The sequence below is a fragment of the Pyxicephalus adspersus genome, chromosome 6, assembly GCF_032062135.1.
Source record: "Pyxicephalus adspersus chromosome 6, UCB_Pads_2.0, whole genome shotgun sequence".
Classification (NCBI taxonomy): Eukaryota; Metazoa; Chordata; class Amphibia; order Anura; family Pyxicephalidae; genus Pyxicephalus; species Pyxicephalus adspersus.
The window spans coordinates 57101948-57128239 of NC_092863.1; the positions used below are offsets into that span (position 1 = coordinate 57101948).

General features: G+C 35.0%; 1 protein-coding gene across 6 annotated transcripts in view; it reads right to left on the bottom strand.

The window, feature by feature from the left end:
* Positions 1-526: 526 nt before the first annotated feature.
* The window catches only part of CMKLR1 (chemerin chemokine-like receptor 1), a 41900-nt gene continuing 16134 nt past the window's right edge, over positions 527-26292 (bottom strand). For 2 of the 6 annotated variants that reach the window (XM_072415935.1, XM_072415934.1), the window contains exons 2-3: positions 5349-5409; positions 527-3658 (exon numbers count right to left, since the gene is read on the bottom strand). In XM_072415935.1, coding sequence (XP_072272036.1) covers positions 2594-3658; positions 5349-5375 — 1092 coding nt within the window. In that variant the 5' untranslated portion in view covers positions 5376-5409 and the 3' untranslated portion in view covers positions 527-2593. Of the gene's footprint in view, positions 3659-5348; positions 5410-8778; positions 20255-26292 lie in introns of those variants that run through there. The other 4 variants (XM_072415932.1, XM_072415933.1, XM_072415936.1 and 1 more) reach the window with 4 other exon arrangements.

Genomic DNA, 26292 nt, shown 5'->3' on the forward strand with positions numbered 1-26292 from the left:
ACCCCTAACACCAAGTAGACAGGTTGAGGGAAGACAAAGGGGCCTGGCATAGACAACAAGTGGTGCACATGCTGTATACATGGTGAGCCTTATGCCTTTTTTTTTTTTTTTTTAAAGAGGATGCACTCTTTCAAACTTATAAAATTGGAGAGATACCAATTGTACTTTGGTTTGTATGGGGTTATAGCAAATTAATTTTTTAATTAGGAGTCTACCGCTAGGTTCACACTCGTGTTGAAGTTGCAGTGTGTTTACTGCTTCCTTATGCCGGGAACCACTGCCTCTTGTAAAATGCTACATGGTAATGTCTCCCCGTGGCAGCCCCATAGGGAATGAATAGGGGGTCAGTGCGCCACACTAGTACCGCTGACTAATGCCAGCTGTCAAATGTGCAGACACTAGTTCTTTAAGAACCATGGGGAACCACATAGGATTGTGTGTTTCAGAGGTAAGGCTAAACCTACCCTAATTATTGTGAAGTAAGAGATCAGGAGCAACTTCCAAACTACACAAGACACTGCAGACATTCAGTCATAGTCATTTTATTTGAAATAAAACAGCTTTAATTCAGCAAATCAGATAAAAGACAATGAACAGCTTATTTCACATTTTTGTTGCATTGATAGAAGGTTAACAGTCTCTCAGCCTGAGCTGTAGGAGAGCCCCAAGTTTCCACAGGTAGCTTGGGATGCACAGCTGCACAGGAATTTTTCCCCCTGAAAACTATGTGCTGCCCTGTATCATTATCTAAACAGACACACCTTGCTCCTCTCTACTCTAGACCTACTTGGCTAGGTGCAGTGAAATCCCAGCATGTATTGTGGTGGGATAGGTGGGCTCCCCCAGATCTTTACCCCCATCCCAGGTTTACAGTGTCCTGTAGGAAAACTAGCAAAACTGCAACTATTAGTTACCAACACATTTCAGACTTTCAGCAGTACATAACCTGTTTTTTTTTCATTTTAGAAGGACCACAATCTAAAGCAGGAACAAATATTCTTGCCATCCAGAACCCATCCCAAAGTCTTATACTAAACACTACAGATCCTCTAAAGAAACTGCCAAGATCAACATGTAAATCCTAACTACATTATAAATGGTGTATACAACAATGTACAATAGTAATGCAGAAAAGTATGATTGATGAATGTAAACAGATATAATAGTATTTATTGCATATATTAAAGCATTTAGCGTTAAACAGAAAAATGTACCAGTGTTATCTAAATGCATTGTTTTCAGAAACAAATATTTATGTTTATAGTAATACCTCCTCCTTACTATACTTTATTTTCAATACAAGTATAGTAATGCTCACAAATGCCCCTCCTGTCTCCAACTAGTAACTTTGTACTTTCATGATATATAATAGTTGTCAGTTTGTAAGTATGTAATCTAATGCTGACTTGCTCTTGTCATCACTCTACCACTTTCAGCAAAGATGATAATGGGCAGTATAACAAAAATTCAATAATTATAATACCTTGGAAATATATGTAATGCTTCCTGCAGATATCATTGTAGAATAACACACACACACACATATATATATATATATATATATATATATCATATGTCAATATAGAGATTAAAAAAACAATCTATGCCCCATTAAAAAAAAAAAAAAAAAAAAAGCCTAAAGGCTAAGGTATATTAAGGTATATTAAGGAATACTAGACTATAAGGAAATCTAGCCTGTATGTTACCTTGCTTTATTGATTTCTCCTTTATAATCTTTCTATATGAAGCATAACACAGAATTATATAGTGCATGAAACATAAAAAACAATAGATTAACCAAAAAGTATGTCAGTGGTGAGTTTACTGTAAACATTACTAAGGCATGCCTTTAGGACCATACCAGCATGGTAGCTTTGCACTTGGATATTATTATTTGGCTAGGTGATGATAAGGGGAAGGCAAAGTGCCTGGCTACTACCTTTTGGTAATACTTTGCAACTGTTGCAATAACCATTTGTGAGGTTTCAGTTTTTGCTGTCAGGTTCTTTTCTTAAAACAGAACTATAGTAATAATTTTCCTTTGTATTGAGATAAAGGCAGGAAGAATAACTATATGGGCAAAAGGGGTTGGTGACAGATTCCACCTTAAATAGGCAATGCAGACAATAGATACATTCCTTTTCCATTAAATGGTCTATGATTTGGCACAGGATTGCCCACTGATAAACTTTTCACAGAGGCTTTAGGTAAGGGTTTTACCACAATTCAAACATAAGGAGTGTAACCTTTTCCTTTACCTGGTTTCTGTCCTATGAAATAGTCAGTATTAAGTCCTTTGACATCATCACTTGACCACATCAAATTTCTATGGGCAGCTGCTGGTGCTGGGAGCTCAGATCATTTTGATTTGGACTCCCCTATCTTATGCACAGCATATGGGCAGGCTGTTTGAAGCAGAATAGTTTTTCTGAAAAATATAAACAAGACACCTGATCTGTCCATCAAAGACACTGGTAACTTTTTGTTAAAGAAAAAGTCATTGTTGAATTTTTCGTATTCTTCAGTAGCTGGTTAAACACATCCATTATTACTTTTGTCTTTATTTAAAAATATATATTCAGTTCTGAACAGATTAAATGGTGGTAGAGTCTTTTTCTGTCACTGAGGTTCGCAGTGTGAAGCTCCTGTGGCTGAGGCGTGTGTGCACTGTATCCTCACTTATTGCATTGTCAAGTCTTGATAGAATGCTCAGCTTAAATTTCTTGAAATCTTGTCCCATAATAACATATACAATAGGGTTTACACAGCTGTTGGCAATGGCAAGAGCTGAGGCAATAGGCATGCCGATCTTGAATAAATAATCTGAAAAATTGTGGTGGTAAAGCTCCAAAATATGTAGTATGTGGAATGGTGACCAACAAATGAAGAACGCCAGAATGATTGTAAATATGATTTTAAAGGGTTTCTTGGATTTTGCTATCTTGTTTTTCTTCAGTTTGAAGACGATTGTAACATAGCTGAGTGTTATCAGGATGAGTGGGATTATGTATCCAAACAGAAATTTTATTACCACCATCGAAGTATGGGTTTCAATGCAATCATTTTTACCAAACATTGAATAGTTGTTGAAACAGACTATTTTGCTGCCTTCATGTCTGGTATCACGGAAAACAAAGGAAGGTGAGCTTAGGAAAAATCCGACAAACCATGCAACTGCAGACAGAAAGCTGGCAAGCCTGATAGAGCGATGATTTTGTGACCAAACGGGAAAGACAACAGATATGCAACGATCGAGGCTAATGATGGTCAGCAGAAGGACGCTGGTAAACATGTTCAATGCCAGAATGAAAGAGTTCAGCTTACACATAACTGTTCCAAATACCCAGTAATGATCCATGGCAGTGTAAACTACAGTTAGGGGTAGAAAGAATGTGAACATAAAGTCAGCCATAGCCAGGTTAAAAAGCCAGATGGTATTTACAGATTTTTTCATCTTGAATACAATTATACCAATGACAAGGCCATTTCCAATGACCCCCAAAAACCAGACAACCATGTAAAGTAGGGTAGGAGCAATCCAGACAGCTATGTTACTGACTTCATTGTGGTCCTCATTGTGGTAAACAGTTAGTGTGTCTCCGTAATAATCCTCAGTGCCATAGCCATATTCATTTACATCATGTTCTTTATCCATACCCTGAAAAAAAAAACATTGTGCCATTATTAGTGGAAAAATTACAAATTTCCACTAGCATAGTACACCAAGGAACTAAGGAGGCAGGACACTGATATTTTACGCACATTTAAATAGGTTTTCTTTAGGTTCTGTGCTGTCTTTCAGTGATTCAAAGCATACCAAAATTGATGTGTTTGACTATGTTTTGTAAGACAGAATTAGCTTAGAATTATGTAATATCTTCTGGGGTATGGACTGTAATATCTCCAGGGCTATGTACTTTTAAAGCTTTCAAAAATTGCAGTAGCAATATTATTAAAAACACACCCATCCATTTTTTTCGCTCGTCCAATTACCTAATAATGACTTCCTCTCTCATTACTTCATCACATGCAAGGCTCCAAGACTTTTCTTGAGCTGCCCCAATTCTCTGGAATGGTCTTCCTCATCTTACTCGGCTTGCTCCTACTTTCTGCTAATTTAAAAGTGCACTCAAAACCCATCTTTCAAACTTGCCTACCTATCTTCTTCTGTCTCTTAAACTCCACTTACACTACTTACCCACCATTTCATAGTGTGTGCTGCTTCCCCTACCTCTTAGAATGTAAGTTCTTCTGACCAGGCTCCCCTCTTCTTTTTGTGTCACTGTCTGAAACAACTATCATATTAGCCCATTTAGCTTCCCCCACTAAACAGCCTATCAGCCTTTTCATTTTTAATGTGAACACGGAGCAGGAGGGTAGGCAGAGTCCTAAGACCAGACTTACAGTTTCTATTATGAAATATGAGGATGAATTGCTCCATAGTGTCTGCAACTACAAAGGTTAGGATGTAGCAATGAAGCAGTGTACCTCTCAACACTGAAGTCTGTACGGTTTACTATGATACAACCAAAAGAAATCTACAGTTAAAGTACAGGTTCTCTATTAACCAGGAATCTAAACTCTAATATACTTCAAAGTGTATAAAAACAATGTACTGTGAATGCACAAGCTATGCTGGGGTGCTGGTCTCCACGTTGGGGTCCCTGAAAAAGGAAACTAGCCAATAATGATATAAAACCTGATCCACTCCATCCAAATACCACCACTAAGAAAACAAAAACTGAGCTCTAACATTTTTTAAGTCCAGAAATAATTCTAATAATTTACAATGAACTCACACGTAAAAAAAGCCAACATGTTTTTGGTATCTAATCAGGTGCTTTGTGTTATTGGTAAACTGCCTCAAGCAAGCTACTGAGATTATTGAACTTTTTGCCTTCACATTGCATGATTGAATATTAACACAGCATTTCACGACTTAAAGGAAGTGCATAGAATTTAGGCTTTCAGTTTAATTTTTAAAAAATGGTTGATGGTTTATAAATTGACCCCCTAGTCCTGTCCATATTGACAGCATTGCCTATGTTGCTGAAACTTTCCCACTAAAGGGTGCAGTGTCCAAAATAGGTATGATAGACACAAAAAAGGAGAATTTGCCTCAGTAACAGGAGGTTAATTTTGTGTAAGATTTATAAGGCTTGTGCATCACACATGAATCTGATTTACTAAAAAAAACTTGGGCTACTTATCAAAACAAATTACCAAAGTGCAAGTAATGATTTACTTAGCTAAGTGAACAGCCTAAACTCCTTTTGTACATTAACCCCTCAGTAGGTGGATTAAAGTCTTGTTAGGACTTGTTCGTTTTGCTCTAAACGAAAACTTACAATTCCAGATGGGGTCACAGTATCCATGGAAAATGTATAAATTTACTTTAAATGCTTCACCCTGAGAACAAAAAAACGAAAAGCAAAAATTACCAATGTGAACATATAAAATTGTTTAGCTAATTTTAGCTAAAAATACCTTTTTTAGTTATTGCTGGAAAGCAAAGTTATAAAGAAAAAAAATATCATCTCATTAGTTACTCATTCAAATAGCCACAAATAATCATTTTCTTCCAAATGTTACTAGATATTTAATTAGTAAAAGCAAGGGGTTGTAACATAAATCTGAATGGATCTGAAATCATGATGCCAAAGCTACCATTTTTATTACAAGAATAATGGACAAATATTGATAAAGGACTGATAATTCATTTGTATTTCTTTACCACCTTTGGAGACAACTTTGATGTGAAGACACTACATTTACATGTTTGGGCTATATCTTTTCTATGCAGCATCTACCTAATTCAAATGGGGAAACAAACTGTAAAAAAGACGGAAAACATGGGTTTGTGGTATGACTTGAACTATATTCGAGTAAATATAGGAACGTTCTTAATACCGGAAGAATAATTTCTACCCAGTTAGGATACCATGTCAAATAATAGTTAAACTAGGGTATTAAAAATGTAATTATTCAAACACAAAACACATGTAATTTTACTAATCTAGATATGTGTTTTTTTGCCTTCATCTAGATCCAAAGTGAGTATAATCATGCATATTAGTTATATTATTCTTTATAGAATATGCAGGTTTTTTAGAATATGTTCTTTTATTTTTGGTTGAACTTGTATTTTTTTCTTACTAATCATGACTAGCTATGTAACTATAGTAATAGTAAGCTATAGTTCAGATGCCTAAAGAAATACACAATTAATTATGCCATCTAATAACATTGCATAAAATGTTTTGTAATGCTGTACTATTTAAGTTACTAACCTAATATGTATTGATACATCATTGATAATATTCAATACATCAAATATAAAATATATATACTACTCATACTTTCCCTGTCACACAAGAGATTACTCGAAACATTTAAGAGACACACAAAAAATACATGTAAAAAAATAAATAAATAAAAGAGGAAGAGATTTCAAGAACAAAGGAATGCTGCTGTGTTCTGTACTGAATTTATTGTGAAAAGTTTCTATGCTTAGCCCTGCTGGACCCAAAGACTCAGGAAAATGTGCAATCTTATAACATAGTCTAGTATTAGTATTTGTACAGTCCAAACATGATTTTTTTTCCTGGTCATTATTGGACAATTGTCACCTTCCCAAGTGGAACTAAACTTTAAAAACAAATGACAATCAGGCAGGTCCTTTATTGAAGAAGGGACAAGTAATGTCCTTTTTGCAATAAAAACCTACCTTGCTGATTGCAATTTTTTAATTACACTCACATGTTTTTGCTCTGTCCTGGGTGCAGCCATCTTTGTCATTCTGGAATGATATAACTCCTGCACATCGGAGTACATCAAGTTCTGGCAGCCTGGGGCGTGCTGGGATACTTGACATGTCCTGGCATCCTACACTTATCTGCCTATGTGCAACTCAGTGTAGCCTAAGAATTAAAGATTGTGAACAGAGAGATTGGTACTATAAGTTTTATTGCAATGGGACATTGCCTGCCCCGTTTACAATAAATTCCAGCATGCTCACAATTTTTTATAATGTGGAACTATAGTTCTCTCTATTAACTCTATTAACAAAGCCAACATGATTTTTTGCCTTTAAGCACCATTGACTGATATCTATGTATGTCCTCTACAGGTTTCTCTTTAAATGTCTGTTCACTGCATGCTGTCAGTTTATTGTAATCAGACAATCCTGACATAGTTAGGGGTGCTACCATTTCTCGCTATATTACAAACTCTGTCTGCATTCTTACTAGAAATGAGGAACAGAAAATAAACAATAGAAACATTTATTTTCAGATGAATGTTAAATTGTTCTTTTTTTATAATGCAGGAAGTTGATAAAACAGGGTTTGATATTATCAATACTTTGCAGTGCTGTTCTAGAGCAATGTTCTTTGCCATACCATACCAACAAATACTAAACTACTGCTAGATTCTCAAATTTTAGGACATTTCATGTAACAGGGGTGTATTAATTTGTAAGTATGTCAAAGCCTAAGTTAAAATAATATTTGAAATTTTTTCCTAGTTTAGGTTCAGACAAATAGTATTTTCAAGAGGTACAGCTGTAAACCAGTCTTTAAAGGTCCTCTCAAAAATTGGTTATTTAAATAATTGGGTGCACTATTTTTTAAGCATGTCTATGATAGTAATTCACTCCTTACAGCAAAAAGACCTTGTAATAGAGAATGACAACCATGAATGGCACTGGGTAGAACTCAGAAAGAATTTAGAACTAGAAAGCAAGAATCTTGTATTTTCAAGTTTTGGCGTCTTTTTCCATTTCCATGGGTATAATTTGTCTGTGTTTTCTACAGGTGTATAAAATGCACCTCTCTGCAAACACATACACAAGTGTTTGCAAACAACTTAAAGAACTCTAAAACCCTATAACTGCCTATAACTGCTCCTGGCCACAAAGCGGTTTCCAGTAGGCACAAAAAAGTAAAATGCACCATTATTGATCACTAGTTGGCACATGAGCCTTAAGTTTTTTTCATTCAAAATAGCTTGCAACTAATGGGTTAACATTGTAATGAATGGGTCAGTTCATTATCCTTTATTTAAAAGGCAGTAGAACTACATAGTTTTTTGGATGTGAAATGCAGCATCCAGGTGTGGTTTGTTGCTTTTTCTTAACCACAACAAAAAAGTTTTAGGTCCTACCATATTTTGAAACCAGACCCTTTAAAAGGACTTTGGACTTTCTTGAATAGGAAATGGGGCAGTGAACATGTGTGTCCACTCTTCTAGCTATAAAAGTTTTTCTGGATTCTTCTTGCCAAAAAGCACGTAGCCCCCCTTCCATTTTGCTAAAACCAGACCCCCTGTCTGACAAGGCAAAGGGCCATGGTTAGAGAGAGGGCATCATCCATACAGCATAACTCCTGTATTGCATGGTTCTGCAGTAGGGGTACTTCTTTGGAATCTGGAAGTCTCCTTTATTAGAAGGGGCCGCACATATCTACCCATTCAACCTGATGAATGTGTAATAAAGGCTTGGTTTCCTAGAAATGGTAGTATGAGTTAATTTCATCATTATTCACATTAGTGTAGCCAATTAATTATGCAAGACAGGAAACTAAGAATGCAAATATGACAGCTTCATCAATGTCAATAAATATCACATCATTGTTTACATGAGTTCACCCAATCCAGCATGAGGGCAGCCTTGCTAGATTGGCTGTAAGCAATAACTGGAGCTCCACCCTCTTGGCCAGAGATCCTATCACTTTACAGAGGAGAGCAGGTGGTGCTGGATGTAAAGAAGTCAGTGCTTGATGGGTCATTTTGTAGAGCTGCTTTAACCAATTCTGGAAAATGTGTAAGGGGTTCTATGTACTCCTGTATTCAATCCCCATGGACTTCAAACACATTCCCCATCTAAAGACTCCCACAATATAGGAATTACATTGTGGAGATGACTTTTCCCCTTAACAATGGCCCTTGCCCTTCCTTCTTTGGCAAGCCAGATTGAGAGGACCTTCTTAAGGTAGGAGAGGGAGCACTCATGCTATCTGACCCATTTTGTGATCCGGGAAGGTCTGTTTTCAATATTATAGGTGGTCTCCACTGTGTTAAAAATGCTTTAGGCATGAAAACCCCTAAAATGTCTATAAACACATACTCAGGCATCTGCAAATAGCTGTACAAGCATTTACAAATACTTGCAAAAACCAAGTCTTTAAGCCTGAAACCTCTCCTGTATAGTGATAAACACTGCCTTTTACCTCTAGTCTTAACATAGCCATTTGCCTCTTTCATGTTTGCTGTGGAAAATACAGTTAGTTCCTCCTAGAGGCTCATCTGCTGCTTTAAACCCAGAAGCATCAAACAAAACTTGTTTGCATGTGTGCAACTGCTTGTCCAGAAGAAACTTGTTGCTTCCAGGAACAACTCCTATTCAGCTGAATGGGAGCACTTAGTAGTGCAGTTGAGCCTATGGCAGATAGGGATGAGCGAGCGAGTTTGGCCCATCATCAGGATTTTCCTTTCCTCAGCCAATCAGAAAGCACTGAATGTTTTGAATGGGGAGACTTGTCCTTATTCAACCTCTAGTGCCGGGGATCGCACACAGGATTCCCACGACTGCATGAATAAATGCAGCCCTGGAAATCCACTACAATCCCAGGGCACTAGAGGTTAATTAACCTCTAGTGCTGGGGATTGCACACAGGAGGATTCCCAGGGCTGCATTAATGAATGCAGCCCTGGAAATCCTTCTGTACTGATTTCCTGGAACATCCGATGGGTCATCAGAAGTTCGAGGAATTTTTCGTGAGAATGCCAGAGGCATTCTCGCTCATCCCTACTGGCAGAACACCTTGGGGTCTGAAACAGCCTTTAGTCTCCTCTAAGGTCACTGCAACATTGTAACTTTGTAACAACTAACCCTAAGGTAAGGGATTGCAATAGGGTTGTGTTGAATATTCATTTTTAAACACATTTAAGGACTGAACTAAATATATAATACATAGAATATTAATTCTAATTAATATATATAATTTCAAACAATACATAACACATTTTTATATTATTAAATACAAATATAAGATGAGTAACATTGACCTGATATTTTTTGTATTCTCTTTAAACATATGAAAAGTCTACTGTATGTTTAGAAAAAAAAACAATGGGTAGCTAGAATGAGGTAAACGTCTGCCTTAGGCAAGTGACTGCAGAAGAAAATCTATAGAGCCAAGGTAATTAAGATGCTCCGGTGGTCATTGTATAACCTTTAAAAAAGTTCCTACTACATGGATTACATTTCGGCCTTCTACTTGTCATTTTAATTGGCATCTAATATTTTTCTCCATTGAGAAGAACTGCTCACTTTTTATGAATCTTTGAGTTACACGGATTGTGAAAATTGCGTCCTTGGGAAAAAAAGGGCAGAAAAATGATGATAGATGAGAGAACAAATAGCCAGAAAAGAGACACACTATTTATTTCAAGGTATAGGTAATGCAATTTCTCTTAATGCAGTGTGATGAAGACATAGTTCCTATCCTTTCATGTTCTGACCTTCAAATCTAGTTTGATTTTTTTTACTTGCTACTTTACTGATGTCAGCCTTTCTAGAAGTAAGGACAGCAGCTAAGTGATAAATGTAAAACAAAGTAGAATGAATGGAAGGGAATGTATAGATTCTTTTCAAATACTGTTTACACATATTTGTAGTAAAATCAGATTTATGTAAATATTCTAACAATGTGCGTTAATATTGTAAAAAAAATTGTTTTTATGTGAAGACTATAATCAAATACGTGCATTGGGCAGCCTTGCTTGTTAAGCTCTGTGTCTTAAGACTTGGTATGCCTTTTGCTTCTTCTTCTTTCAATACAAGTTTTTTTTTTAACACTACACTCCCTTTGTGGCTGATGTATCATCTCAGCTGAGTGGGTATGAGTCAAATACAGAATTCCCACTTGTAGCTAATCTGAAAATCTTCATGTTTAGTATGTAGTAAAAAAAATATGGTAGAACAAGCTTGTGAAAATAAGTACATTCTATACTATATATATATTAAAATATGTACTCACTGAAAGTACATTAAAGGTAGCCTTTAAAATGGGCAATTTGTTTATTAGACATTTAACTTAGACAAGGCAAGTTTTATTAAAAAAATGAATAGAAACTTTTTTTTCATAATTTTAGAAAAACACATTCTCATAAAGGTAACCATAGTGGTAGTAAAGTCAATGGTCAGAGGTCAAAACATGATGTTTTAATATTTACAACTAGACAGGTTAAGGTAAGGTAGGCTAAAAGGAACCAAAAAGTGTACCAATAATCATTGCTAATGAGCATTACATCCTTCTAAAAACAAAAAGTATGCATTTTTATCACAAATACAAAAAAAATATTTATTTTAGGATGGTGAGCATTGCACATGAATTAATTCTTGAACCTCTGGTGTATACACACAGAATAATATTATAGAATCATTTATTGCAAACTGTATGCAGCACTTTAGGCTAATTGGTCATTATTATATGAAAAACAGGCTCATGGATCATGTTTAGCAAGTATTTGGTAAGGAAATTATTTGCATGTTCCAATGGATGTCTTTCTTTTTTTATATGTGATTAATGTGGGTGTATAGATAATTCACAGTACTGTGCTTTGTACTGATTACATAGTGGGGGTTTAATTCCTTTAACCCAACTCCCAATAGCCTATCTGGTTGTACAAATTCAAAAATATTCTGACCCTTGACCACTTCATTACAGTACCTCAATTGTTATCATTATGTGAGTATGTTTATTCTGCATTAGATTTTCTGTCTACAATCATTAATTAGAGGCAGGATCACACAAGCCGCTTGATTAATCTCTTATGTGTGGCTCCGTGTGACTCGAGGACTTGCACAGCATGTTCATGAACCAATGCTTGCATATTTGACAGCTGGCTCAGGGAGCGGTACTAGTACTTCTTACTACAGCCCCTATTCATTCTATATGGGGGATGCCGCAGCACGGCTGCATTTCCTGGCGTGAGAAAGCGGTGGACAAATCACAACCCCACTGCCAGTGTGAATTAGCCTCAAAGGGCAGGTTATCCTGCAGTTTGAAGTAATATCAGTTAACCTCCAAAAAGAATATTTGAGTTGAAGTTGCATAAAGATAGTTAATGTGATAAAATTAAATACTTGGCTTCATATTGTCTTTTTTCCCTGTTTTCAAATACCAGCTAAAAATATTGGGGAATGAATATCCCCCAAAAAACTTGACTGTTGGTCTAACCTTTCCTTGTTTTGTCAAAAATAAATGTCTTCACATACATGTAATAGTACTTTATATAGAAGCTCCAGTGCATTGTCTGAAGGCAATTCAGTCCACATCAAATATTAGCTGGTGCACAGATGAGAAGCAATGGCTTTTTCTGTAATAGATAGTGATCATTTGAATTGATCTCGACAGTCAGTAAGCAAGAATGCTGGCTGAGTTATCTTATAGGTGATTGTCACTAATAGGGAGAATATAAAAAAAGCAATCATGACAGTGTGGCCCAATGAGCAAGTAAAATGTGAAAATTGCTTTGAGGTCAAGTAATTTAAGCCTTTAAGACTCTGCTGTCTAATAATCTTGTGTTCCATCAATATCGATCAATAGGTAGAGAGATGGTGGAATGGAAATGGCCGCGTGTCTTTCATCAAATGATTTTTAGGCAACCTTATTAATCTACCTGTCAATAACATTTGAACAAATACATTGCGAGAAACATATCAATGTTACTATTACCCTACCTATTACTACTAATCGGTGCTCTGTATTCTGCTACAAATGGGAGGTATTACAGATATAACGATGAATATCAGCCATACATTTTATTTTCTTATGGGTTTAGGTATGTTCCCTACCCATATGACAGCAATACTTCATATGCATACAGTATTTCCCAGATTTCCCTTCCCCTCTGCTTCTAAATCTGATGCCTCTTCCAGAAGTCACATGGATCCTACTGCATGCAATGTAGCATCCCAGGCAATACTCTTTGGTTGATTGCACTTGGTGTTTCATCTTTGGGTTGGACAATGTGTTAGCAAATGCTTTACTTGTTATTAAAGACTCTTACTGATCACATCATATAGTAATTGCAGAATATTCTATTCGGACTGATTTTAAGATACCAAGTGAATAGAAAGCACTGAAATCATTAAGGCATAATGAATGGAATTAATAGATTATGCATTCCCTTTAAGTAATAACAGTAAAGCAAGCCTGGTTTGGAATTACTGGCAGTTTCAAAGCTATAGCAGCTGCTTCTCACTACAATAACACTTTACAAATTTTTATTCTTTCCAAGGGTTACTGATCACAGATCACTCAGCAGTGAAGCTAAGTTCTTTCCTTAAATAAAGATAAATCATTCTTCTAAACAGCATATGTTTCTACTACATAGCCACACATTCTTCAGCCGGCCTTAACAAAAGAAATAAGTGGATCAAAGTTAGTAGCTTATATTGTGCCGAAGCCACCATTTGTTAGTTACAGTACCCATCAATCCCAATAAACAGATATAAATGCATTTCACTCATAGTTTAGATGGAAAAGAATTATTTATCTAAATGTCCCAAAGACACTGATGGACTAGCAGTAATTGAGATCTATGAGAAAAATAATGTGTACTTGTGCTGCAGAGTTTTGCTTGACCTCTCAGAGAAGATAGATGCCCTACATTACACATACTTTCTGTATTCAGTATATAGCTTGATGACAGCCTGTTCATGAAAATATATAAAACCCTACATTGTGACAGACTAAAAGACCTGTCGGTTTACACAAGATAAAAAGGTATAGGTATTTAATAAACAGACAACTTAGCAGTAATGTAATATTAACAATGCAATGCATTTTAGATTCAAATTTGAAGAGAACATATTGTAAGATAAATATTTGTGTTATCATTGCCATATATCTTCTGGAAATTCTTGAATTTCATACTGATACCCCAACTTTTTTTTTTTGGTCAATAACTAGGTTCTAATGCCAGAGGAATTTTGAGAGCTAAATAACTTTAATATTGGAAGCAGTGGTATATTTGTACTTGGACCCCATGGTCTGGCCAAGCTTTTGTTGTGTGGCGTCCAAATCTTAAAAACATGCAGGATTTTTTTAAACCTACACCACTCCTAACATTTACTTTCAACTTCTTGAAACTGTTACAGATAAAAAATACTTCTTACCTCATCTTCTCCCACAGGGAAAGCAGACTGTATATTGTAATACATGCCCTCAAAAATGGCAAGAGTGGGGTCAAAGGCTAGTCACTGGAACAGTTACAAATCCACAGACAGCAGCAGAAAAGTAAAAAAGCCATGGATTTTCCCAAAAGGGTAACACAGTGAAAATGTAACCATAGGCTTTAGTGGGAAAGCCTTAATTCTGATACTTTTCTGCATCAGAATGAAGTTTGTAGGAACAAAGAGAACCTTGCATATGGGCTCTGAAGTACAGCTGCCTCTCCATCAGGTCTTCAGAGTAATAATAAGTTGTATTGGAGTGACACCAACTCTCCATACAGTGCTCATGAGAATAGCAGTCATCGGCACGAGTGGGAGGAATATAATTTCAATGATCTCACACCACAGATGCAACTTTGATGTCAGAAAATGCAATGCTACTTTAAAGAAATTTCAAAAAAGGGTATATTTTTTAGGATACTTTAAAATTTCAATAAACCTTATAAGTTATGTATTTAAAACAGCATAATAAATCTTCACTTTTATGTACAGGTCCACTTTAAAGAAGAACTAACCGGTGTTACTCTTTTTTACTTTGTACTGCCATCTTTCTTCACTTACAGTAGGTGATCATTGGCCATCTTAATTGGCTGAGCCAGAATGACATACCTCGTGTGCAGCAGTTCATTCCTGATACCTGCAAGAAGCCAGGGGTGCTGGGTATCCTAGTAACTAAAGCTGATACTGCGTAGCTCAGCTTTTTGCCAGAAATGACCTGCCGATCGTGGATTCCTATTCCTAAAGTGGAATTTTATTTCTTCCTTAAACTATACCTATCCATTTAACCTGACCCTAAAACTAAACTTTTACCCTTACCATAACATTTAATCCTTACCTTTACATAAACCATTTACCTTCCATAACTTGAGCCGTTAACATTTACCTTCTACTGTTACCTAAATAAACCCCTAAAACTCAATCCTTATACGACTTTAAAAGATAATCGTCTTCCATCGTTATTCTGACTGGTAAAAGAGCCCCTTTACAATAAATCCAATGACAATGTTTAACTTCTAAAATGACCCTGTAAGGGGCTAACAATTTGGGCTGAAAGTTCCCTGCAATGGAGGAGCTCTTCATGGAGGTTTGAATTTTCTACCTTGTGTAAGAATCCATGCCTAAATTTTATAAGCTTTAGCTACATAGTTTGTTAGGAAATGACACCTGTTCTTTGCATACCTTTATCCTTGGTATGTCTGGGGGAACACTTCTTTTTTATAAGAATCAATACAAAGTTGTACAAGCTTACGGACTGTGAAGCCTGGATTACATTGTGGTCATCTAAGGAGATTGGCATCCTAGTTCTATGTGTAAAAAGTCAGTTTTAGTTCATGGCAGACATTTCTACAGCTTCAATAATGTACATGGTTTGGTCATGGAGAGATGGGCAGGTTTTATGAACTTTTAATGAATAAAAAGTTAGGTGCTCCAACATTTTCAAGGAAATAGAGCCACCAGCAGCAGTGGGATTTTGGTCACTATTAAACATGTCCATACATGAATCATTAAATGCACACAAGAGAAGTGTATATAGTATACAAAGATTTTCTACCAACATTTTGGGAAACCTTTGGATAATTGTTAATTCTACTTCTATTTTCTTTCATAGAAAAGGGAACAATCCTTTCAACAGACACAAGGATCAGTTTGGGGAGAAAAGTCAAAGCACTTTCTGGTAACATTTTCTAGATGGAATGACAACATTTCTTTAGAGAAAAGAAGCAAAAATGTTTCTTCATAAAAATTCTTTATAGCTCCCAGTTTTGCATGCACATCAAGCTGCCTCATTAATATTCTATTTTGAGGATGCATTTATAATATTTTTCTCAGCATCTATACCGAGGGTGGGTTCTTCATATTTCCTTTGGTCTGTGAAAAAAACATTTGTGAGCTTCAACTGTAAAACCAGTATGGCATTACTAGAACCATTCATAAAGCATCATTAAGCAGAAATATTATATATTAGCTATTTAGGAACCTAAACTTGCTGATATAGTTACTTCGAATGGATCATCAATTTAATATCTCACTCTTATGAAATGTTTTACAGGCCATGTGACAAACTTTTTTAGTTTGATTTCTAGCATTTTATATTCTAGCATATATAAGAGCTGCATCTACTAAATTCAATATATTCTGGTATCATATTTTTAGTCAAAATGTCAGTAATTTAGTATAAATGAATATTTTTTTATAAATGATCTACAGTGAATATTAGGAAATATATCACAAAACCTTTATGTGGTACATTCAAATAAATGTACCACAAATTCAAATAAATCAAGTAAATTTGTTTACTAATATTCTGTGTTGTATTGTTTTTATTATTTTTCACCTATAGCATTTGGCATGTTAAAAAATGTTCTTCATCACTAGAAATAGCTTCACTGATCAATCTTACTGCTTATATTTGCTAGACTTTCTTCAAAATTAGATCATTAAAGTACACTTCCTTATAGGGCTCTATTTATAAAACAGGGAATCTGACATTCCCTCGTGGAAATCTTCAAGGTCAATGTGTTTCAATGGCAGTAAGTTATTCCCACCAGGAAATGTTAGATTTCCTGTTTTATAAGTGGAGCCAAGACTATTTAAGTTTGTTGGTCAACTGCATTGATTAGTTATGAAGCAATAAGCAAACTTTAACTTTGACAGGAAGTATAAGGGCTTCACCTATCCGATCCGATCCAGATGGAATTTAGGCATACAAATAGGAACTTGGAGGCAGGATGAGTGTTGCTGCTGAAATTTGCATGCCAGGTATCATATTGTCAGGTTATAGGTGTGAAAAAATAGTAGTCCATATTGGGGATATACCTTTTTATGCACAACAAATAATACTTTGGTCTCAAATATTGCTGTTTACTTTTCCAAGGATATACAGTAAGATCCACCGTAAGGCTTTTATATATCAGAAGACATAGTTAATTTCTTTATTGTGAAGTCTGCATAGATAAAGCAATGTTAACGTTTGAAATATTACAACTTAATTTAAAGTGCCTTGAAATTTTTATTCACAAATTCAAAGCTAATTGTAATTATTCCAATTGTTGCAAGTTTTTTGTTCTCTCTATCCCAACATTTTGCAAAGACTTCATGTACTTTCTGATTTATTGGATTACTTTTTTTAGACGAGTTCATTTGTTAAGAATTAATAAATTAAAAACCATTGTTCTTTAAATAAGGACTTTCATTGTGGCAGTGCTTTGGCCCACAGGTTAGCGCTCCAGCCTTTGCAGTGCTAGGTCCCAGGTTCAAATCTCCCCACACAAAATTATTTTCAGTGGAAAAAAGACCATGTGACATTGATGGGCAATGGTGGAAGGGATGTCCTATTTAAAGGATATTTTCCTATAGATAGTAAACAATTGGCAATAATCTAATTACTTTATTTTTTTATTTTTTTCATGAAAAAATAATGACAGCTCAATGACACCCACGTTACTACTTTACTTTTGAAAAAGTGCATAAAGCAAAGGTAAACAAGGTAATAAGTCTGCATGTTCTGTTCAATTCTAAAGTTTCATTTTTCAATTTCTTTTTTATACTTTCCATTCAATACGTAGCTTAATTAAAACAGTTACATGCTTTATACTGCCCAAAATGCAATTTAGAGATAAAGAAACTGAACAGTAAATTGAGTTCTCTCTAAAAAAATGTAATAGGCAATCTTAATAGTTTGTGAAGAATTGAGAACAACTGAAAATAGGAGAAATAATACAACACTTAATGAAAATGTCAAAATCAATATGTTACCACTTTAGTTAACATCACCTTACTCCAGACTTGGGTTAACAATAGGCTATACTTGCCAGCAGTCCAGAAATTTCAGATGTAAGCAATGTATCTTCGAGGGGGAAAATTGTGAATTGCCTAGCTTATTTTATTATCTTGCTAAAGCTTTACTGCTTACATATCTGGAAATTCTGAATGATGCAATAAGTAAAATGTTTCACAAGGCAACAGCCCATAACAACCAATCAGACTATATATACATAGCTATAAAAGTACACCAAATTACTACAATTACAAATATATTTTTAAGTATTAAAAAAAAAATCCTAGTGATCCTGCTGTGAAGGTCCTTGTGGTTTGCTACATAAACAAATATATATATAAAAAAAAAAAACACGAAAAACTATTGTATGTCTGCACAACCCAATGTGATATACCCTCCTTGTTCACAATTTCAGCCTTGTATGAAATTTAGTTTAGTAAAGTATGAAGTTTAGTAAATAACCAAAATATCATAAACTAAGTTTTTGTATCAGCATCATTTGCAACTTAAATGTACTAAGTCCTAAAAGAACTCTGATTTTCATGTCTGGATTGTCCATGACACGATGTTTTTTTTTTACAAATACATTCTTGTTTCTAGACAAGCACTTTCAAAACACATGCTGTTTTCATGGCAGCAGCTGGTGCTAAAAATGTTTTGATTTAATTATTAAGAACTGTTTAATTTACTTAATTTACCATCAGCGTGATAAATTAAAATAACAGATAATAAAAATAAAAAAAAGAATAATTGTCTTATCTTAAAATGCATTCATGATAAAATGTTTTTTAGTATTGTTATTAGGTAACATTTTGTTATGAATGATATAGTAAAACAAGTAAAAGCAAATAAATCCCAGCATTCTGGCATAAAAGAGGGGCTCGGTACCTCATTTTCTTTGTAAAATCCCTAGAGTTGCTACCTGAATTTCTAAAAAGGTTTAAAGCTTATGTCACTGCATAGATAAACAAGAACTTATCAGTGATTTATGTTTACTGTCAATAAAGAGATCCTTGATTTTTTTTCTCAATTGTGTATGTCTTTGCCTATTTGAGAGCTTATGCCATGTTTACTTTTAATTTACCCCAAAACCAGTGAACTGTAATAAACCTGTTACTTTAAAAGGCTTTGCTATTAATAAATCAATTAGTATTTAATTTATAAATGTATAAAGCTCCATGCAACTCTGGCATGTTGAGCCTACAAGAACTAACCTCATTTGACTGACCTCCGGGCTGGTGATAGATCTCTTTGGGTACCAAATATTGCATTGTAAAGCGTACAAAAGAAAGGGTCACATACTTCCCTCTACCTAAGCTATTATCAAAGTCTCTGAGAAATACCTGGGGAAAATAAAAAAATCTGTATTTTTTGTATTTTTTCTTTCTATTCAAATTCTAATTCACTAACATTTAGTTTACAAAGTGAATTTACACATAGGGATTCACCTCTATTACTTAAAATAAACCCAGCTAATAGTAAATTAAATTAGGTGATGAGTTAGGGGTTTGGTGTTAAACACCTTAGCTCATAAACTAAAATATACACCAGTCAACAGTTAACAGCCTAGTAACAGCAAAGTCAATGGCAGTTAACAGCGTAGTAGTAAAATGTATACAATCTAGAAAGGACATAACGAAAAAGCAGAGATGAATATTCTTATCTAAACCAATCTGAAATATTGAAATCATTGAAATAATTAAATATAACTCACTCAAATGTAAGTTTATTTGCCTTAAATCCATGTGTAGATAATATTCATTGAAAAAATATAATGAGATCTTGCAATATAAGTTACATCCTTTAGAGAAATACTTGGTGACTAGTCTTTAAAGTTTTTTTTTTTTTTAAGTTGTGGTTGAATAATGCGATGAGTATTCTCATCAATGGCTAACACAGCACATTTACCAACATCCAGTCTACTTACCACTGTATTTATTGTGATAAATTACCTTTTATTGTAGAAATCCCCTTGTCTTGGAAGTCTTCAGTAAGGAAAGCACTGCATTTCAGCAACCCACAATCTCTTCTGGACATCAGCTGTCATGGTATAGTGTATTTTATGACACTGCTTTTCTTAAAAGGAAATCCACAGTATGTAAGTTTCATTTCCTCCTAAACTGATTGCACCCGTGTTCCAAAACAAAGAAAGTCTTTAAAGCAGGATTCTGATGCCACTGCTGTACTGGAAACATTTTCTGATAACAGGAAAATGATGTGATAGTAGATAGTTGCTAATAGAGGCAAACAGAACGGAAATAGTTTGAATGTAGGTCAATAAATCTGACAAGAATCAAAAACTCCAGTTCAGATTTTTTTAACTAAAGGTTTCAAATAATTACTTTTGGTGAAAAATTCCTAGAAATAGTTTCCACCATTCATTTTAGGAAACATGGCGGCAGTCTGAATCCATTTTTCTGTTTCCTGTACCTTTAACTGTGCTGAGAAAACAGATACATTTTACACACCAATGGGCACAAAACTTGCTTGTTAATAACCAGAACTAACTGCAACTGCAACAAACTGCAATGATGTTAATGATGTATTAATGAATAGACATCGATATTAGCTTTTGTATTTTAAATTTTCCTGGAGTAAAGCTTTATTATACACAGCCTAAAAGTACTTTATGTGCCTAAATACAATAGGTCTGATTTATTAAAGTTCTCAAAAAGACAAGAAGACAAAGAACCATTGGTGAACCTGGGTGATCCAAAAAAAAAAAACAGAATAAATCTGGTCTAGGACTAAAAATATTTGCCGAAGATTTGTAAAAAATATATTCCAGGTTTTCTGGATTACCCAGGTTCTCCTATGATTGTTTATTTTCCCTAGTCTTGTGGAGCTTTAATAAATTAGGCCCAAAGTTTTTTTGGGACTGCTGATGTGTGTTGTATCAAATGTGATTTTTAGTCACAGGTCCATAATAATACAGGTCCATTTTGTTTCTTGACATTACAATAGAATTTCAGTATGCAATTGTCAAGAACAGAAGTTGCAAAACAGTGTATGACTTGACATTTATGATACAAAGAGGAAATGCAAAGGCTGTCACTTGGAATGTGTTATTGTGAAAATTCTGTTTTCTGGCTGTTATGTAAAAACATTTGGGCCTGGCGTATTAAATCTCTCCAAGGCTGGAGAGGATACACATCAGTGAAGCTGGGTGATTCAGCAAACCTGGAATGCAATTCTTAAGTCATTTAGTATTTGTTCGTAAATGTTTTCAATCCTGGACCAGATCTATTCCAGGTTTGCGGGATCACCCAGCTTCACTAAAGAAAGTGTATCCTTTCCAGCTTGGAGAGCTTTAATAAATCAGACCCAAGGACCCAGGACAATAAAGGGATACAGAATTTCCAATCGTAACCTATCTTTATTTTTCTGCATCCCTTTTCTGGGCCAGACTAAAATGTTAAGGCAACTAGTGTTCTCAGAAGGTGAGCAACATTGGCTCCTATAATTCTCTGTTTTAATTCAAACTAATAAAGATATGTTTGGCACACAAGGATGAATACATAAAATAAAGGTCAGTTTGCAAGCACTGGAAAATATAATATGAAATTTTTATTAAATTAGAAGGTGCACATAATAAAAGTAAAATATTTAAAAAAATCAATTCATAGCAACAGAAAAAATAAATAATGCCTTAAAAGCATGGTGAGGATTCTCACTAGCCTGTATGACTAATTCTAGCTTGTTATAATCATTACCCACATTTCTAACAACAAGAATGAAACTCTGTGGTTTTACATCCCCACCGTAAATATACCATATGCACGCCTTTACTCCTTTTTTTACTTTTTGCAAACCACACACAATGTACTTTTTTCCACAGTTAAAAGAATTTGAGATATGTATCTGGATTTAGTATTAATTTTGTAATTGTAATGGTATTTATTATTTAATATATTTATTAAAGCATATATTACACTAAATGCCACCTTTATTATGAATGTTTATTCAGAATTTAGAGAGCAAAAATAAAAAAATATGTAATGTATTTTATTAAGTATAAAGCAGGATTTCCCTAAAAATGCCATTTAAAAATAATCTTTGTTTTTATTTGAGTCACACCAGTAGATGGTGCTGTGTCCAACTAATTTTTGCTGTATGAGACTAGATTAGAGTTTGTTATATACTATATTGTATACACACCACCGACCAACAATAATGTACAAAAATTCATTTAAGAGCAAGTTGCCCATCATATCCAAAAAAAAGTACAAAATACTTCAGCCTGTGAAAGTGGTAAAAGATATATAGACTGTGCCGTGTCATTTTTTAAATTTTACTACCTATATTATTATTATTTTATTACCTATAAAATATGTTAAGGGAGGAGAAATATTCATAATTTTGTAAACCACTCAAAATATTTGTTCTAAAAAGTAAGGAGATATCTGCTACAAACATTCCACAACACATTTATACAATACTAACATCTCTCCTTATGTACAATTGGAGAACTGCAGAAAGGACCACTGCTGCATAAACTCCAAAATTAGATTATGACTGGGCTTAGAAGAAGGAAATAAAACAGTGGCAAAAAACAGTTGTTAAATAAATCTTCTTAAAAATTTGTGTATAATTAGTCTATAATTAAATGTTACTGTCTATTCATTTTTAAATTCTGAGGCTCACTCAGCCAAATAAAGTAATTCTGTGACTGTCATGACTGTAAAAGACCATTACTATACATATCCATGTCATAAACATACAAAAGGCATGATAATCAGTGAAGTTTTTCTACCTGCAGAGCACTTTTCTTTTGTTGCAGATTACTGCCTGAGAAAGTTCTCTAAAAGTGCTTATCTGTACAAATTCTAAATGCTTTCTCCATCATTCCACCATACACTCTTATTGATGTCAGCCTGTGTATTGACAGTGATCGGACTGCAAGAGACTGATGTCTTTGTTGAAGCTGGCATGTGACTGGAACACAGACATAGCTATCGATCATATGGCAGATTACAAGTATACAATAATCCTCCACCTAGCATCTCCTGAAGCCTTATCACTGGGAATGCAGGTATCTGCCTTGATGCTGCTTGAGTAAGTCTTTGACGGAAATATATATGGGGAAACAGTCAGACAGGGATAAATATCAGTACACATTTATTTAGAATGAAAAAAAAATTATCTCTTTTAAACTCATTGTTTGAATTGATAGTATAGATGTAGAATGGACTGTTATGATGGAACAAATAGTATCTATAAAAGTTTGCTATCATTTTCTACTCTTTCTGATGCCGTTTCTACAGTACTGATGCTTGGAAATTGAATGCTCGGAGAGAAAGTCTTCAGTCCTATGTAAACTCCATGTTCTGATTATCGCTTACACTCTATTAGGGCTTCGTCTCTGTGCTCCTGATCTCTCAAAACAGCATTGAGGAAGCAAAAGGGACAGTTGCTGTTAGGTAGAAGAACCTAAAATTTTTGCACCTATTAAAGAAAGAAGAGTGGCCCTTACCTATCCAGTAAGTGGTGTTAAAGCAGACTTATTACCAAAAAATTGTGGAGCCCCTCACTTTATGTATTTATTGCTGATAAAGACAAAATGGGAATGCAGAGACTCCTATGATACCCACGTCACGCATCCCAGGAGGCTTCTGGATGCTCCTTCTGTGCATGCATAATCTTGGGCACAGAAGAAGCTTTTTCATCAGGGGAAAAAGAATGCCGATCTCGTGGAGTAAGATCGGCACTTTTTTGTTCCCCATTTCTAGAAGGCTACGTCACCCAATCTTGCGCCTGCACAGTGGGATATTGGGTGACATAGACAGAAGTTATAGGACGAAGAAAGAAGATGGCGGCGCCTGGTGCTTCCTTCTTCGTGGGGATGAAAAAGAATTTCCGGACGGCCTAGGACCGAATCCAGGAAAGCTCTGCAGGGATCTGAATCTGTGGAAGTGTGAGTGAGTTTTTTTTTTTAGTAAAGTTCTTCTTTAACACTTCCTTCTAAAGGCACCACTGCTACCCAACACATATAGAAGTGTTACTTACTGTCTTCTATGCTTTGCACAATAGAACAAAGCTGTAGCATGGATAGTAAAGTATTCCTTGTCTGGCTGGTTTAAAATTTTCCGCCTTACAATGCATTGACCCAATCTCAGGTTCACTTGTATGCCTTAACTATAATCTTTTTTTATTTTCTCCAATTTAGGATATGAAATATATAATTGAAAGCTGCAACTTGTACATATGTATTCTTGTGTGTAAATAAAATGTAAGGAATGTGTGGAATAAATTGACACCAGCTGGTCACTGTTGACTAGTTTTAATACTTTTTTAATGGCTATATATTTATGACATTATTATTACTCATTCTATATTTTAGATTAGCTTGAAATTATGTGAAATTATTAGTTTGGGGCATATATTTTTTTTTATTTCTAAAATATTGTTTTGTTCTTCTTTTGTGAGTCATTGCATACACAGCAATATATCTCTGAGCATTGATAAGAATCCCATCAGTTCCACTTTTCTGGTAGTGACTGAGCATTGTGTCTCCATGTAGAATGATAATTACTTCTTCAAAGCATTATGCATAAATCTCCCTATCGTGTGATTACTTCCACTGATTTAGATGTTGCACAGCAGATCATCCCCGCCACTGTTTGCACAGAATTGTAGATATATTATGCATTGGAACTTTATCTCCCAATTACATTCCAGTTATTAAGCATTGCAATGATGGTGCCCTCAATCAACATGTGTCATTGGCCTGATGTAAAACATATTATTGAGGCAGTGTGGTTCATGTAAGATAAGCAAACCAATCACACAATTAGCATGGAGATTATAGAACAAAGATATGTGGGACTGACTAAAGTTCAAAGAAAACTAGAAAAGTTATTCTATTATTGATGTGTGACCAGTCTAGCATATTAAAAGAGAGAAACCGAGGACAAATTGAAAAGTATTCTACAGTGTATGCAGGTTTTGTAAGGCTTAACAAGTTGTTGTGCATTTGACTGTTTAAGTTGTGTTACAATAGAATTTCTGTATATGGAACTGGTAATAAAATGTACTAATCAGAACCAAGGCAGGCTGCTTTTGGGTCCAACAACACAAGTAATTCAGCACTGTAATAGTGCTTAATAATTCTTTCCGGGTTAGTAAACAATACAAACTAACAAACTTTCCAATTTTGTTTATTATTGTAATTGTATATTATACTTGGCTATGTATAATTATTTAATATACATTCACCCTAAAAATCCATTTTTTGGGGTATTTTCCTTTTACTAAGGATACCAATATGTAGAATCTCATTTTTTGACTTTTTGTATGTCAGTCTGGTTGTAATCATTCTGCTACAAAGTTTCATGGATATTGGGTAATTTACAGATAAATTAATATTACACCGATGATAATGGGTCAATCAATAGGAGTTATTAACCCCCTAACCGCTAAGCCCGTAATTTCTCGCACTAAATATTTTTGCTCTTTTGGTTAACCCTGTATTTTTTCGCCTACACTAAAATCCCCACTTACCTGGTCCCGCTGTGCTAATCCAGCGTCGGTTCCGTGTTCCAGCGTCGGGTCCATGTTCCAGCGTCGTCCTCCAGCGTCGGGTGTCCCTCTCCTTAAAAGAAAAAGCCGGCCGGCTTAGAGGAGAAAGCCAGCTGGCTTTCTTTTCTAAGCCAGCCGGCTTCCTCTCCCTCCTCTCCCTGTCCCTATCCCTGTGCCTCTCCCTGTCCAGCGTCGATCGCTGGACAAAAAAAAAAAAATACTCACCTTCTTCCTCCGCTCCTCCGGACACGTCCTTCCTCTTCTGTGTTCAGCCGGCGAGTGCAGAGACGATCACCGGGGTTTCCCGGTGACGTCGCTGCGTGCGTCGGCGCGGGAGGGAGGCGGGGCGGCAAATTCAAAATTTTGCATTGAGTTCCTTTGTATTGAACTCAATACAAAAAAGCTGTATTGAGTTCAATACAAAGAAATCCTTATATAATATATATATAATTGTATTATATATATATTATATAAGCTACTGTACATTACATTTTACACTTTTTTTTTTTTTTACTTTTTTTAGTTTTTTTTTAAAGATTTTTTTTTTTTATGTTTTATAAAAAAAAAAATTTAATTATTAAATTTATAAAATTTTGGACATATTTTGGTGAGTTATGCGGTAATTCGGTGAATTAGAGCCTACAATCCAAAATAAATTTCCATGCAAAAAATGTAACACTTTTTGCATGGAAGTTTGGAAAGAATTAGAATACCCGGCATTTGCGTACGCGTCCCTCGGCGATTCCTGATGATG